General features: G+C 42.6%; 1 protein-coding gene across 2 annotated transcripts in view; it reads left to right on the top strand.

The window, feature by feature from the left end:
* Positions 1-9,902, top strand: part of LOC112236317 (A disintegrin and metalloproteinase with thrombospondin motifs 3) — a gene marked incomplete at its 5' end in the record, with an annotated part of 60,158 nt that extends 50,256 nt beyond the window's left edge. The window contains 2 exon segments of one of the 2 annotated variants that reach the window (XM_042313598.1): positions 1,690-1,800; positions 7,856-9,902. In XM_042313598.1, coding sequence (XP_042169532.1) covers positions 1,690-1,800; positions 7,856-8,394 — 650 coding nt within the window. 2 annotated transcript variants of the gene reach the window in all.
* Positions 9,903-17,500: the final 7,598 nt, after the last annotated feature.

The raw sequence follows: 17,500 nt of genomic DNA, 5'->3' as shown, positions 1-17,500 counted from the left end.
GGTTAAGGTTAGAATTAGTGTTAGGATTAGAATTAGGTTTACGGTTAAGGTTAGAATTAGTGTTAGGATTAGAATTAGGTTTACGGTTAAGGTTAGAATTAGTGTTAGGATTAGAATTAGGTTTAGGGTTAAGGTTAGAATTAGTGTTAGGGTAAGAATTAGGGTTAGGAGCTAGGATTAGTTTTAGGGTTAAGGTTAGGTTTTTGAATGGGACTGAATTGTATGTCCCCACCAGGTTAGTTGTGCAAGACTGTGCGTGTGTGTGTTAGTGCGTGTGTGTGTGCACATCTGTGTCTATACATGCATCTGAACAGTTGGGAAAGGCCAATATAAATGGACCCTTCTCCTCCATAACAGCTGGGGGGAATGGGGGGGGAATTGAGCTTTGTACCCAGTTCTGTTTTCTGAGGAGTGACTTCCAGGAGGTGAAACACATTTAGGGGACACCTCTTTATGAAGTATTAGAAAGGAGGATGAGAGTTGTCCAAACATGAATGGGTAACATTTAGGAGAGGAACAGGGGTTCTTAACGAGCTCTGATTACCTGGGGAGACAGGAGAGGGGAGGAGGGGGTTCTTAACGAGCTCTGATTACCTGGGGAGACAGGAGAGGAGGGGGTTCTTAAAGAGCTCTGATTACCTGGGGAGTTTGGATCAGTTGCAAACCCCTAGTTTGGGAACCGCTGCCGTAGCAAATTCCTTTTGGTGCTTTATGTAACCCTTTTTTGAAGGTTCTATATAGAACCATTATCAAGGTTCTTACTGGAACATGGCGCTAATGTTATATAAAGAACCATTAATAAAAGGTTCTATATAGCATCAAAAAAGGGTTCTGCTATGGTTACAACCCTTTTCTTATGGTCCTTTTATAGCACCTTTATGGAGTATGGTTCTATAAAGAACCTTCTTTAATCTTAAAGGTTCTTTGTATTACTATTGAAAACCATACAGGGTTTTATTCTGGTCAGACATGTTATATTGTTAAAATTCCATAGGTGTTATTATTGACACGTTGAAACAAGTGAGCTTCCTCTGGAACAGCTGGGGTCCCTGAGGAGAGAATTGAGACCCACTGACTGATTTAGTCAGCTGTTCTCAACTAACACAAGGCCATAACATGAGTCTTTCACAGGACACCATCACTGACCATTGTCATATCTAATATGTAATGGAATTACACACGCCCCAAAATATTCTAATGAGCTGCTTCCCCTACATTTTAATTATCACTAAAAGAGATAAGAACCATTTTATGAACTGTTAAGAACCATTTTATGAACTGTAAAGAACCCTAGTTCTGAACTGTAAAGAACCCTAGTTCTGAACTGTAAAGAACCCTAGTTCTGAACTGTAAAGAACCCTAGTTCTGAACTGTAAAGAACCCTAGTTCTGAACTGTAAAAAACCATTGAAGAGCTCAAAGGGCTATTTGAGTCATTATGGTTCCACATAGAACCATCACCTTCCAAAATAACCCTTATGTAGGGTTGCAGTTAAGGTAACCTTCCCCAAAATGTCCAGGATGTCCAAAACTCCCAGTTGGTACATTACCAGAAGAAGTAAGGGGAAAAAGCTAGAAATCTGGAATCGTCCAACCTGGATTTCTGGAAAACCTATGATTTTTGCAACCCAAAGTCCCACCATGTAATTATCTGTAAAGCTTGCCGTCTCTCATCCTTTGGTAAAAACAGGACAGTCATCGCTGCCCCCGTTCACCAAAGAAGCGATGGAGAATTCAACGACAAAGACGGAGGGTGTACATCAGATTGTTCCTGAGAATCCTGTCCACAAACTCTCCTTCAGTAAGTGAGCATGGGATGCCTCTATTGGATTTTATTGGATTCTAGTCTATTCTATTCTTCTATTGGATTTTATTGGATTCTAGTCTATTCTATTCTTAGCGGCTTACCGTTTTAGACATCTGATATTAAAGAGTGTGTCTGGGAAATATGTTTGAGGTACAGTATGTAGCGAATTCAGGGAATAGCCCTGACTGGGACTCAACCCCAGCAGCATACCACTGCTGGCTTGCTTCTGAAGCTAGGGTTGGTCCTGGTCAGTTCCTGGATGGGAGACCAGATGCTGCTGGAAGTGGTGTTGGAGGGCCAGTAGGAGGCACTCTTTCCTCTAGTCTAAAAAATATCCCAATGACCCAGGGCAGTGATTGGGGACACTGCCCTGTGTAGGGTTCCGTCTTTCAGATGGGACATTAAACGGGTGTCCTGACTCTCTGAGGTCATTAAAGATCCCATGGCACTTATCGTAGGGGTGTTAAACCCTGGTGTCCTGGCTAAATTCCCAATCTGGTCCTCAAACCATCACGGTCACCTAATCATCCCCAGTTTACAATTGGCTCATTCATCCCCCTCCTCTCCCCTGGAACTATTCCCCAGGTCGTTGCTGCAAATGAGAACGTGTTCTCAGTCAATTTACCTGGTAAAATAACGGATAAATAAAATAAAACCCATAACCTTTAGGCGTTAGGCCAAGAGATCCAAATCTCTGTTCTTTTGTGACCAAGTTCTTATTCCGATTTGTATTTTTATTTCAGAGCGGGGTTACAAGTACAAAAACAATCAAATAAATGTGTACAAAGATAACCCAGTCCCCATCCACCCACCCTCAGTCGTTCCTTGACTAGCACCATTCCTTCTTGTTGTCGATGATTCTAGTGTTATAACTTCTAATAGTAACTGTATCCACTGGTTAAATGGGAGAGAGTGAGGTGGTCGGCCATCTTAGAGCCAATCATTTTTCAGCAGCAGTGTCACGGTCGTGTGTTGAATGAATGGACCAAGGTGCAGCGTGCATAGAGTTCCACATGTTTATTAGATGAAACTCACAGGAAAAAAACAATAAAGCGCAAAACGAAAACGTGACGCAGGCAACTAGACATGGACAAGATCCCACAAAAACCCAGTGAGAAAAGGCTGCATATATATGATCCCCAATCAGAGACAATGATAGACAGCTGCCTCTGATTGGGAACCATACCAGGTCAACATAGAAATGTAAAAACTAGACTACCCACCCTAGTCACACCCTGACCTAACCAAAATAGAGAATATAAAGGATCTCTAAGGTCAGGGTGTGACAAGCAGTGTTGCCTTCCAGCAGTAGTCTTCTCTGATTGACTGAGAGATTCAAGGGGCTTTCATCGTTAAGTAACATAATTAAAGGGAAGCATTGAATATTTAAATTCATGACCTTCATGGGGGAAAAAGGCATTTATCTGCAGGGCACACCCACATCAAATGAAAATGTGCCTACCTGATTTAAGGGACACAGTGAACAGTTGGGGCCAATTTCAGCGTGAAACGTTTCTTTGGTGTTAAATACAGTAAATGAACAAACTTCAAATGTATAAATTGGTGGTTTGGATTACAGAATGCCAAGGTCATATTTTTTCCATATTCTGTTCGAGTTAATGGGTTGTTCAGATTCAAGTAGATCTGTAGACCATACTTTTTTTAATGGCTAGCTCAGAATATGAGCTTTCCAAAAGTTGTTTATATATCCCATCATTGGAGGTTTCAGTAGTTGGGTTTACCAAAGGAGTCCATAGGCCAGCATAGCTGACTTAAGTCGTAAATATAGAAACATGTTTCCTTGGAATGCTCTTAAACCATTAATGTCCATGATATTAGTAAGGATACGGATTCCACATTGGGACCATTGAGGGGATACTAAAGGCTGTCCTCCAGATCACAAGGCATTATTGTGAAATATTAGAATATGGGCATGTCGTTTTGAATCCCAGTTACATTGTTCTTCAAATAGAAACAGTGTGAGCAATAATAGCATTAAAGCATAGTTTACATTGTGTAAGGGCTGTATCAGTGAAGACCACCTCTACCAGGCCAATAGGAGACACCATATTACATTGTGTAAGGGATGTATCAGTGAAGACCACCTCTTCCAGGCCAATAGGAGACACCATATTACATTGTGTAAGGGCTGTATCAGTGGAGACCACCTCTTAGGAGACACCATATTACATTGTGTAAGGGCTGTATCAGTGAAGACCACCTCTTCCAGGCCAATAGGAGACACCATATTACATTGTGTAAGGGCTGTATCAGTGAAGACCACCTCTTCCAGGCCAATAGGAGACACCATATTACATTGTGTAAGGGCTGTATCAGTGAAGACCACCTCTACCAGGCCAATAGGAGACACCATATTACATTGTGTAAGGGCTGTATCAGTGAAGACCACCTCTACCAGGCCAATAGGAGACACCATATTACATTGTGTAAGGGATGTATCAGTGGAGACCACCTCTACCAGGCCAATAGGAGACACCATATTACATTGTGTAAGGGCTGTATCAGTGAAGACCACCCCTTCCAGGCCAATAGGAGACACCATATTACATTGTGTAAGGGATGTATCAGTGGAGACCACATTGTGTAAGGGCTGTATCTTCCAGGCCAATAGGAGACACCATATTACATTGTGTAAGGGCTGTATCAGTGAGACCACCCCTTCCAGGCCAATAGGAGACACCATATTACATTGTGTAAGGGCTGTATCAGTGGAGACCACCTCTTCCAGGCCAATAGGAGACACCATATTACATTGTGTAAGGGCTGTATCAGTGAAGACCACCTCTACCAGGCCAATAGGAGCCACCATATTACATTGTGTAAGGGATGTATCAGTGAAGACCACCTCTACCAGGCCAATAGGAGACACCATATTACATTGTGTAAGGGATGTATCAGTGAAGACCACCTCTTCCAGGCCAATAGGAGACACCATATTACATTGTGTAAGGGCTGTATCAGTGAAGACCACCTCTTCCAGGCCAATAGGAGACACCATATTACATTGTGTAAGGGCTGTATCAGTGAAGACCACCTCTTCCAGGCCAATAGGAGACACCATATTACATTGTGTAAGGGCTGTATCAGTGAAGACCACCCCTTCCAGGCCAATAGGAGACACCATATTACATTGTGTAAGGGCTGTATCAGTGAAGACCACCTCTTCCAGGCCAATAGGAGACACCATATTACATTGTGTAAGGGATGTATCAGTGAAGACCACCTCTTCCAGGCCAATAGGAGACACCATATTACATTGTGTAAGGGATGTATCAGTGAAGACCACCTCTTCCAGGCCAATAGGAGACACCATATTACATTGTGTATGTATCAGTGAAGACCACCTCTTCCAGGCCAATTATTACATTGTGTAAGGGATGTATCAGGCCACCTCTTCCAGGCCAATAGGAGACACCATATTACATTGTGTAAGGGCTGTATCAGTGAAGACCACCTCTTCCAGGCCAATAGGAGACACCATATTACATTGTGTAAGGGCTGTATCAGTGAAGACCACCTCTACCAGGCCAATAGGAGACACCATATTACATTGTGTAAGGGATGTATCATTGGAGACCAACTGCAATGCAGCTGGGTTTTTCACACTGAACAGTTTCTCGTGTGTATCAAGAATGGTCCACCACCCAAAGGACATCCAGCTAACTTGACACAACATTGGAGTCAACATGGGTCAGCATCCCTGTGTAACACGTTTGACACCTTGTAGATTCCATACCCCGGCGAATTGGGGCTGCTCTGAGGGCAAAAGGGGTGCGACTCAATATAAGGAAGGTGTTCCTAATGTTTCTACACTCCGTGTATATGGGAAACGATTGAGTAGAATTAAGTAGAATTATTTTGTCAACTTGGGGGGGTGTTGAAAAAGATAAATCTGTCCGCGCCTCAGTTGCTACATCAGTCCGCTAATAGAGGACAAGTAAAGGCCAGATGCACTACTTTTGTGAAATATATATTTGTATTAAATTCTGATTTTGCAGGGAGTGCTGCAGCACCCTCACTCAGCACCCCTTACTTCCCACGGTTATGTCCGTGTGGATCCATTTGGGTAAGTAAGTCTCGAGACCGGATGACAACATTTTGGAAAACAGTTTAATATCTGTGTTTATCAAAGATAGAAGGCCAGTTTTATTGCTTCTTTAATTAGCACTACAGTTTCCAGCTGTGCTAACATAATTGCGAAAGGGTTTTGGTCAATGATCAATTAGCGTTTTAAAATAATAAACTTGGATTAGCTAACACAACATGCCATTTTAGCACAGAAGTGATTGTTGCTGATAATGGGCCTCTGTACGCCTATGTAGGTATTCCATTAAAAATCAGCTGTTTCCCAGCTACATGACCTTTAAAAGGTCATTTACAACGTAAACAATGTCTACACTGTATTTCTGATCAATTTGATGTTATTTTAATGGACAAAAAAATCTGAATTTCTTTCAAAAACAAGGACATTTCTCATTTCTAGTGACCCCAAACTTTTGAACAGTAGTGTATATGTATTATTAATGATGTAATTGTTATCTTTAGTGTTAATAGGCCATAGATGTGAAACAAATAAACAGGTTCCACAGTGAAACCCAGCCATTGGTCATTCTCCATCCAGGTCATTGTAACAGCTCTCTTCTATCTCCTCCTCTGACGAAGAGGTAGAACAAGGATCGGACCAAAATGCAGCGTGATGATGATTCATGATATATTTTAATGAAGGAAAACCTATACATGCAGAAACTACAAAACTAACGAAATGAAATAATGAAAACCGAAACAGCCCTATCTGGTGAAATACAAAACACTAAGACAGGAACAATCACCCACAAACACACAGTGAAACCCAGGCTACCTAAATATGGTTCCCAATCAGAGACAACGAGAATCACCTGACTCTGATTGAGAACCTCAGGCAGCCATAGACTATGCTAGACACCCCTACTCAGCCACAATCCCAATACCTACTAAAACCCCCAATACCACAACACAACACAAAATAACCCCATGTCACACCCTGGCCTGACCAAATAAATATATAAACACAAAATACTAAGACCAGGTCGTGACAGTCATAGTGTCGCTCCTCTGTTACATTGGCCACTGTCTCCAAACTTTCCACTTCAGTAGAGTATGTATCCATTTTTTAGAAACGAGCAGTGCAAGAGATTCATTTATCGGTTTTAATTGCAAGCCGAAGGCAGACGTAATTTCCTCACTAACAATCTCTCGGATAGTATTGGCCAACTCTTTCTGTTGTCAGGTGTTTTAATCAACATCTTTATTTTGCATTCAAGCCTCAGTTTTGGATGTATTCATTTTTCCGACAGTGTGCGGGTCGCCATCTCTTCCATCTCTTTCTGTAGACCATACTTTTTTTAATGGCTCAGAATATGAGCTTTCCAAAAGTTGTTTATATGCTCTTCCAGCATTGTTATTTAGACTCCTACACACCTGGAACAGACACTATTCAGTAGTAAGGACCTTAAAACAGAGCAGACGGCATCTTATCTTTCATGGGTGAGAAGCGTCATGTTCCCACAGGTGAATTATGAATGGACAGAATAGGCCAGCTACTGGAGAGAAATACACCTGCTATTGTTCTTTTTTAATTCAGTGACCAGCCCACACCTTAATGTGATGTTATATGTAATACATATTTATTTGAAAATAAATCAGTTCATTCCTAGTTATTTTGCAAAAGAATAGCCAGGAGAAAACCACAAGTTTTCAATGCATGCCGGCGGAGCTGGATACAGTTGAAGAGGTTGCCAGGTGTTGGGTTGCCAGGTGTTGGGTTGCCAGGTGTTGGGTTAAGGTCACTACTGTATGAGGAAAGAGCTGTAATGTGTCTGACTCTGACTCTGCTCTCGCCCCACAGATGAGCCATGTCTTGGAGACAAGTCTATATTCTGCCAGATGGAGGTCCTAGCCCGTTACTGTTCCATTCCTGGCTACAACAAGCTGTGCTGTGAGTCCTGCAACAGGAAGGAAGGCTTCACCACCCTCTTCTCTCCATCCCCAGACCTCCACAAGACTGGAGGATCCTCCGACTCAGACTCTGAGACTGGCCAGGAGACCTCTACCCAGCCCAACCCCACCGCCTCCACCACCCAACCATCAGACTCCCCGCTCCCCACCACCACCCAGAGCCCATCCCGAACCACTAAGACCCCTAGACGGCCTCGCTCCACTGCTCAGGGCCTGACCACCTCACCGTCGGCAAGTGCCGTCGTTCCCCAGGGTCCTTCCTTTGGGGTCGGAGATGGAGACTTGGTCCCTGGGCTCCCTTCTCTACCTCCAGGTCCCAGCCCGCCTCTCCGGCCCCGGCTCCGATCCATCGCTTCTCCAGACTCCAATGGAGACGCTGCTTTATCGCCATCTAAAGAGCACAGCAGTCCAAACAACCGCTCTTTAGGCCAATCCGCCGGCCCCGGCCCTGAACCCGGGCCTGCTGGAACTGTGGCTGGCGTTGCTGCTGCCAGGTCAAGAAGGGAGGATGTAGGATCAGACTCGGCTCACAGAACCAGAACAACCAGGACCCTGTCCCATGTGCTGACATGATCACTGACTTATCCTGGGACTTGCTGCTCAGTAATATGGTCCACCGTGACTTCTGCCAGCTCAACGTTATTGCAACGTTGTTACAGCATTAGAGTGTTACAGCGTTACAATGTGACAATGTTACAATATGACAATGTTACAATGTGACAACTTTATTACAACATTGTTACAACATTATTACAACCATCTGATGGATTATCCTGGACTGGACTCTCACCCAATTGCTGCAAGAATAAATTAACATAAAATAAAAAAAATAAAAATCCATGCCAGTGGACTTAGACCACTAATGGTTACCTCATCGAACCAGCAGAGTGATCTCTATGCATTTGCACTGCATCACTCAGCCCTCTCTGCTTCAGTTAATAAATGGAATAATAAACAACAAAATAAAATGGTGCTGGAACTAAAATGACTACAAGACATGTTAAACAATGTGACGACTGCATTGCTACCATTTACTTCCTGATCTGTGTACAGTTGTGCAAACTTATTTTGAAAGTGCATCAGAACTACTTATTGAACTTTAATATTGTGAAGATATTGTGTGTGGCACGGCCCAAAAAAAAACCTTCACTTTGAGGGGCTGTCACAAGTATTGATGATGTCACCAGTTTGGAGATGATGTCACAATGTATTGGTGATGATGTCGCAGTGTCTTGGTGATGATGGCACTTCCTCCAGGGAGCTTTGTAACCTCTCCCCATTGGTGCTCTTATTGTTGACGTGCTTCCCAAACAACCATTTACAAGAGATTGACCTCAGAGGTCATCTAAAGGTCAACAGGTCAAGTCTGTTTGTAAAGCCAACCCCACTGTAGCATGCACATTACCTTTGTGGAAAAACTCACACATATGCTTTAAAAGATAAAAAGAAAACCATTCTTGATATTTTTTTGTAAGTGATATATTTTTCAAGTAATATTGTATATAGTGTACATTTCAGCAGCATATTATTATCTAAGAAACTAACAGCCAGCCAACAGAATGTAAAGTATAATGATGTCAGTCGAGAAGTAGAGAGAATGCTGTAAGTCTGCAGAGTGGTTGGTCTGATGTCACGCTGTTTCAAGTTGTGCATTACCTCATTTCTGTCTTGCAGTTCATAACATCATTATGTGTATTGTATAGTTCTTGTATATACATGAATGAAAAGCTTTAAATGTTAATATTTATTAAATTTTTAAATGGTAGGGAGAAAAAAAACGTTTGAAAGAAAAATGTAAAAGTTGTCGTCTTTTTTGCATCATCTTGGACCGAGTCGAGAGCTAATTAGCTGGTGGAAAAACTCAGTCAGATTAGGACAATACCCCGTGGTTCAAATCCTTTTTCCTATGCTCAAACCTTTTTTTATGCTAACAGCAGGATTCAGTTCATCCCAGACCACATCTTAAAAGGACAATCTGCAGTTGATACATTGATCTTTAGACTTCTAAATATTGATGATGTATACCCATTGATTCTTGAAGAATATAACTTATAGATGCCTCATTAGCTTAGTTCAACTGTCGTACCCCATCAGAACTCAAAATACGCTGACTGTACAAACAATAGGACTTAGTTGTGTCAACTGTAAATTTTGGTGTTCCTCAAGGTTCCGTTTTAGGACCACTATTGTTTTCACTATATATTTTACCTCTTGGGGATGTCATTCGAAAACATAATGTTAACTTTCACTGCTATGCGGATGACACACAGCTGTACATTTCAATGAAACATGGTGAAGCCCCAAAATTGCCCTCTTTGGAAGCCTGTGTTTCAGACAAAAGGAAGTGGTTGGCTGCAAACGTTCTACTTTTAAACTCGGACAAAACAGAGATGCTTGTTCTAGGTCCCAATAAACAAAGATTCTGTTGAATCTGACAATTAATCTTGATGGTTGTACAGTCGTCTCAAATAAAACTGTGATTTTCTGCCTCTAACCCTATTACAGGGGCCGAGTCACTGGCTTACTGGTGCTCTTCCATGCCGTCCCTAGGAGGGGTGTGTCACTTGAGTGGGTTGAGTCACTGGTCTTCCTGTCTGGGATGGCGCCCCACCCCCCTTGGGTTGTGCCATGGCGGAGATCTTTGTGGGCTATACTCAGCCTTGTCTCAGGATGGTAAGTTGGTGGTTGAAGATATCCCTCTAGTGGTGTTATATATATGGACCAGGAAATGAGGTCACAATTGCGGACAGTGGGCGGTGTAGACACTTTTCATAAATGTGTAGACACTTTTCATAAAATGTCACAATTCGAATGTGGACAATATCAGGACACATGACACGTTAGTACTAGGTATTATAACGGTGGATTCTGAATGATGGTGGTGACGAGTTGTCGTGCAGAGTACCGCGTTATTGGAAACTCACGCTGTTCTGTGGGCAGTATTGGCAGTTTTGACTAGATGGAGTACAGCAAACTTTTCGTAGCAGGGTTAGGATAACTAAAATAGCAAGTTAGGAGAATTAACATAGCAAGTCAGAAGAATTAGGTTAAGGTTAGGAAAAGGGTTAGCGTTAAAAGGTCACCAAAAATCAGTGTTGTGTTCGAGACTACCTAAAGTGAGATCGATTGAAGACCAAGACCGGAGCAAATCGAGCCACTCTAAAAATGTTTACTAACCCAAACATAGTGGGGAACAATGGGCCTTCTACGCATTCAGAGAAGGGCTAAGGATGAATAGAATAATGATAATCATAATTATATTATTATTTTCAATTATGTTCTGAACAAATCTGGGGCGACAGGTAGCCTAGTGGTTAGAGCGTTGGACTAGTAAACGAAAGGTTGCAAGATTGAATCCCCGAGCTGACAAGGTAAAAAATCTGCCCCTGAACAAGGCAGCCCACTGTTCCCAGGCTGTCATTGAAAATAAGAATTTGTTCTTAACTGACTTGCCTAGTTAAACCAAAGGTAAAAAATATCTTCAGTTTTTGTTGGAAAGGAAAAGGATTTATCTCTGGGGAGAAATATCTCTGGAATTGGGTAGCCCATCAGAAGCAAGATAAAGGCGTCTGCCATTCAACTGTATTAGGGAAACATTTTGGAGTGACAGTGGAATCAACCAATCACATTTTGATTTCATGACCGTTTTTACAAAAACATATGGAAACAACATGTCACTGCTCAATAGCGAGCAGTAGTTTTCCCACGGTCTAGCTAGCTAGCTAGCTTTTGTTGTCAGCTAGTTTGCAGCGGCTGCAGCAGCTGTTATCCAAGAGGATGTTGTTGCTAATTTGTTAGCTTCTCCATTTTCAAGAATAACTTTTAACAAGTTAAGTTTCAAATGATCATCATCTGGTGAGTGGAAGTGTGTTTGTTATTGCAGCGTGCTTCCTATTGTTAGTCGTCTCTTTGAAAATAACTTGTGTGTGTGAAACGTTGTTGCATTTTATGTGGAACTGACAGCGTTTTAGCATCATGACATCTTATTCAAGTCTGTTCATGTACACCCCCAGGAAGAATGACACTTAAAACAAATAATCTGACAATCGACCACTTAGATATGGTCACATCCACGTTTTCATAAATTCTTAGAATGTTTGGGAATTACGTATGCTTAATGCATTTGTGGAAATTCTATAGCAGTATAGAGTGAGAAAGCAGCCATGTGTTTGGACAATCAATAGACACTGCGGTGAATAAAACCATCTGTCTTGTCCAGAATCATTCACTTTGAACTGGACTGTGTGTTTACAGGCAGTAGGGCCTGTCATCATTCACTTTGAACTGAACTGTGTGTTTACAGGCAGTAGGGCCTGGCATCATTCACTATGAACTGGACTGTGTGTTTACAGGCAGTAGGGCCTGGCATCATTCACTATGAACTGGACTGTGTGTTTACAGGCAGTAGGGCCTGGCATCATTCACTATGAACTGGACTGTGTGTTTACAGGTGTGTTTACAGGCAGTAGGGTCTGTCATCATTCACTATGAACTGGACTGTGTGTTTACAGGCAGTAGGGCCTGGCATCATTCACTATGAACTGGACTGTGTGTTTACAGGCAGTAGGGCCTGTCATCATTCACTCTGAACTGGACTGTGTGTTTACAGGCAGTGGGCCTGTCATCATTCACTATGAACTGGACTGTGTGTTTACAGGCAGTAGGGCCTGTCATCATTCACTATGAACTGGACTGTGTGTTTACAGGCAGTAGGGCCTGGCATCATTCACTTTGAACTGAACTGTGTGTTTACAGGCAGTAGGGCCTGTCATCATTCACTTTGAACTGAACTGTGTGTTTACAGGCAGTAGGGCCTGTCATCATTCACTGTGAACTGGACTGTGTGTTTACAGGCAGTAGGGCCTGTCATCATTCACTATGAACTGGACTGTGTGTTTACAGGCAGTAGGGCCTGTCATCATTCACTATGAACTGGGCCTGTCATCACTGTGTGTTTTTACAGGCAGTAGGGCCTGTCATCATTCACTATGAACTGGACTGTGTGTTTACAGGCAGTAGGGCCTGGCATCATTCACTATGAACTGGACTGTGTGTTTACAGGCAGTAGGGCCTGTCATCATTCACTATGAACTGGACTGTGTGTTTACAGGCAGTAGGGCCTGTCATCATTCACTATGAACTGGACTGTGTGTTTACAGGCAGTAGGGCCTGTCATCATTCACTCTGAACTGGACTGTGTGTTTACAGGCAGTAGGGCCTGTCATCATTCACTATGAACTGGACTGTGTGTTTACAGGCAGTAGGGCCTGTCATCATTCACTATGAACTGGACTGTGTGTTTACAGGCAGTAGGGCCTGTCATCATTCACTCTGAACTGGACTGTGTGTTTACAGGCAGTAGGGCCTGTCATCATTCACTATGAACTGGACTGTGTGTTTACAGGCAGTAGGGCCTGTCATCATTCACTCTGAACTGGACTGTGTGTTTACAGGCAGTAGGGCCTGTCATCATTCACTATGAACTGGACTGTGTGTTTACAGGCAGTAGGGCCTGGCATCATTCACTATGAACTGGACTGTGTGTTTACAGGAAGTTGCAACAGCGAGACATTAGATCATTAGAACGCATTTGCCAAGAGACACAAAATACACCTGAATGGATTTCTGTAAATATATAAATACCACAGGAGCCCACTTACATTTGGGAACTTTACAGTCCTATTGATCAAACAACCATGAAAAGGTAGACTCTCTCTCCCTCAGTTATGCACATCAACAAGATCAACAACTAATGCCAGCCAGAGTGAGATGAACTCAAATCTAACGAGGGAACATTAGATAAACCCTCTCAAACTTTTTCAGCTAGTTGGCCGTCAAAATTTCACTGATAAACAATGGGGAATTGTAGCCTCCACATCCTTCTGCAGCTTGCCTGCCAATGCATTCTTGTCCCAACCAAGCACCCAAGCTAACTGGCTAAAGTTGCATCTCTAGCTGTGTATATCCATCGAAAAACGATATGAGGGGAAAAAGTAGTCACTCACCCACTCCTCCAATGGCATGACATCCTCCTAGTAAATATCTAGCTAGCTATCTAGCTAACTCTAGGCTCTGTATTTTTAGCTTGCTACATAGATACGCTAGCCTATTAGCAATGATTGACTTGTAATCAATGCCCTTGCAAGTTTGATTGTATTGACATTCCCCGCTTTAGTTACAATCGTCATTGAAACTGAAACAGTGCATCCGGAATGGAGGCAGCAGACGATGTACCAGGCCAGCTGGGATTTACAACCCGACAGGCCAGCTGGGATTTACAACCTGACAGGCCAGCTGGGATTTACAACCTGACAGGCCAGCTGGGATTTACAACCTGACAGACCAGCTGGGATTTACAACCTGACAGACCAGCTGGGATTTACAACCTGACAGACCAGCTGGGATTTACAACCTGACAGACCAGCTGGGATTTACAACCTGACAGACCAGCTGGGATTTACAACCTGACAGACCAGCTGGGATTTACAACCTGACAGACCAGCTGGGATTTACAACCTGACAGACCAGCTGGGATTTACAACCTGACAGGCCAGCTGGGATTTACAACCTGACAGACCAGCTGGGATTTACAACCTGACAGACCAGCTGGGATTTACAACCTGACAGACCAGCTGGGATTTACCAGACCAGCTGGGATTTACAACCTGACAGACCAGCTGGGATTTACAACCTGGGATTTACAACCCGACAGACCAGCTGGGATTTACAACCTGACAGACCAGCTGGGATTTACAACCTGACAGACCAGCTGGGATTTACAACCCGACAGGCCAGCTGGGATTTACAACCTGACAGACCAGCTGGGATTTACAACCTGACAGCAATATTTTTCTATCGGTGAATTATATTAGACATGCATTAATCTGCATCCATCTATTCTACCAACAATGCCTTAGTGTACGTCATGTAACGCCGAGTCAAATATAACCTATTTTTAAAACCTCTCATAAAGTTGGTTTTGTGGCATAAACTGAGAATTTGATATTTTTGACTGAAATTATTATTGTCTGTTTGTTTCATATCTGCAAAGTAGTTAACACGCTGTCAATTCCACTTTAAACTTTAGGTCACAGGATACTTTTGAGTGGTAAAAGTGACATGTTTTTTTTTTGCAACGGGAAAGAGTAGTAGTAAATTTAGTGGTTGTGTTTTTGTATTTTTCTGATTGGCACCTACTGGCTTATTATGTTAGAGTTTATGGACTGCTTATCCTAACATCATGCTGTGTGTGACTGCAGTCTTTCCATCGGCCCTATCCAGTGGTGTAGTGGTGCTTTAACATCGTGCTGTGTGTGACTGCTGTCTCTCCATCAGCCCTATCCAGTGATGTAGTGGTGCTTTAACATCGTGCTGTGTGTGACTGCTGTCTCTCCATCAGCCCTATCCAGTGATGTAGTGGTGCTTTAACATCGTGCTGTGTGTGACTGCTGTCTCTCCATCAGCCCTATGTAGTGATGTAGTGGTGCTTTAACATCGTGCTGTGTGTGACTGCTGTCTCTCCATCAGCCCTATGCAGTGATGTCGTGGTGCCTGGAGATGTGGGTGTACTCTAATTTTGCCAGAAAGTTCCCAAACGGCCCGTCCAGCGAAGGAGTTTTTTTCACACGTGATGTCTTTGTTATGTTTTCAGATTTTCACTCTCAAAATCACACCTTTTTTAGAATAGAAACAATAGAAACATGTGATTGTCGAAGTCCACAACAATGCTTAAACCGCATCAATCTGATTGGGTGGGCCTGTCAGGGCCTTGCTCCCCAGTGGGTGGGCCTCTGTCCACCAAGGCTCATCCACGTCTACGCCCCTGATGCAAACAGCGCATGATGACATCACAAATAGCCTACTAACCAACAATTCTGACTAAACGCTTGAACATATCTAGCCACAAACAGACCTGCCCTGAGAACAGCCTTTGTTTCCAATAAGGCTGCTTGTCCCGCATCACTAGAACGATCATTAGAACAGTCTTTGTTTCCAATAAGGCTGCTTGTCCTGCATCACTAGAACGATCATTAGAACAGTCTTTGTTTCCAATAAGGCTGCTTGTCCTGCATCACTAGAACGATCATTAGAACAGTCTTTGTTTCCAATAAGGCTGCTTGTCCTGCATCACTAGAACGATCATTAGAACAGTCTTTGTTTCCAATAAGGCTGCTTGTCCTGCATCACTAGAACGATCATTAGAACAGTCTTTGTTTCCAATAAGGCTGCTTGTCCTGCATCACTAGAACATATATTGTCCTCCTCTTCTCTTTGTGCTTTGTTAACATTGTATTTATGAAATGGAAATGTAGAAAGAGGAGTGTTTTTGAAAATACTCTGCTGGAAGCAATATTTGAAGACATTAAGGTTCTTTAATGTTCCTCTCCAGAATGCACCACATCATACTGTACAGTCAGCTACTAATATTGCATCTGATAGTAGACTGAAAGGCATTTATTTTGGAGGTGTTTCAGGCAGTTGCAGACAGAAGACATAGAAATACATAGTCATGAGGTTTGTGTGGTTAATTATTATATATCTTTTTTTAAATTTAACCTTTATTTAACTAGGCAAGTCATTTAAGAACAAATTCTTATTTACAATAACGTCCTACACCGGCCAAACCTGGGCGGCGCTGGGCCAATTGTACACCGCCCTATGGGACTCCCAATCACGGACAGTTATGGTACAGCCTGGATACTGGTACAGTAGATTATTCATGAATTCCTATTATGAGCTCAGCTTGTTCTCTCAGACGGGCAGACCTGTGTGTGTGTGTGTGTGTGTGTGTGTGTGTGTGTGTGTGTGTGTGTGTGTGTGTGTGTGTGTGTGTGTGTGTGTGTGTGTGTGTGTGTGTGTGTGTGTGTGTGTGTGTGTGTGTGTGTGTGTGTGTGTGTGTGTGTGTGTGTGTGTGTGTGGCAGCCAGGTCCTTCAGTCTCTCTCTCTGTCTGTGTGTGTGTGTGTGTGTGTACCAGGGCGCAGTGTTCGGTAGTAGTGTACTACTGTGCATGTAATGTAACTACATTTTGCAGTAGCTTGGTAGTTGAACTAAATTCAAATCTTGGTGGTGTTTTCAATAGTTAATTATTTTTGCTATATAGCCGTGTAGCTAACTACTGGAACTACACACTACTGTTTCACCATGTAGCGGTGTAGCTAACTACTGGAACTACACACTACTGTTTTACCATGTAGCGGTGTAGCTAACTACTGGAACTACACACTACTGTTTTACCATGTAGATAACAACTGGAACTACACACTACTGTTTTACCATGTAGATAACAACTGGAACTACACACTACTGTTTTACCATGTAGCGGTGTAGCTAACTACTGGAACTACACACTACTGTTTTACCATGTAGCGGTGTAGCTAACTACTGGAACTACACACTACTGTTTTACCATGTAGCCGTGTAGCTAACTACTGGAACTACATACTACTGTTAAAATAAAATATGGCTAAAGTAGGCAATAATTTCCTGTCTTTTTCGGCATTCCACCTGCCTAATTTTCATTTGAAATATTGTTTTGGAGTCTTTAACATTCTGTTAAGATATGAACCCAAAGTGAACTATTCTTGTAATGTGTAGTCTATGACGTTTCAGATTTATATATGATACTTTTTCACCAAATAGTTTGGATGGAGTGAGCTTTAGTGTAGCTTAACTTATTCC

The sequence above is a fragment of the Oncorhynchus tshawytscha genome, unplaced genomic scaffold, assembly GCF_018296145.1.
Source record: "Oncorhynchus tshawytscha isolate Ot180627B unplaced genomic scaffold, Otsh_v2.0 Un_contig_8562_pilon_pilon, whole genome shotgun sequence".
In the NCBI taxonomy this organism is placed as follows: domain Eukaryota; kingdom Metazoa; phylum Chordata; class Actinopteri; order Salmoniformes; family Salmonidae; genus Oncorhynchus; species Oncorhynchus tshawytscha.
Note: the sequence above shows the minus strand (reverse complement) of the source record. Positions and strands in the feature narration are given on the sequence as shown.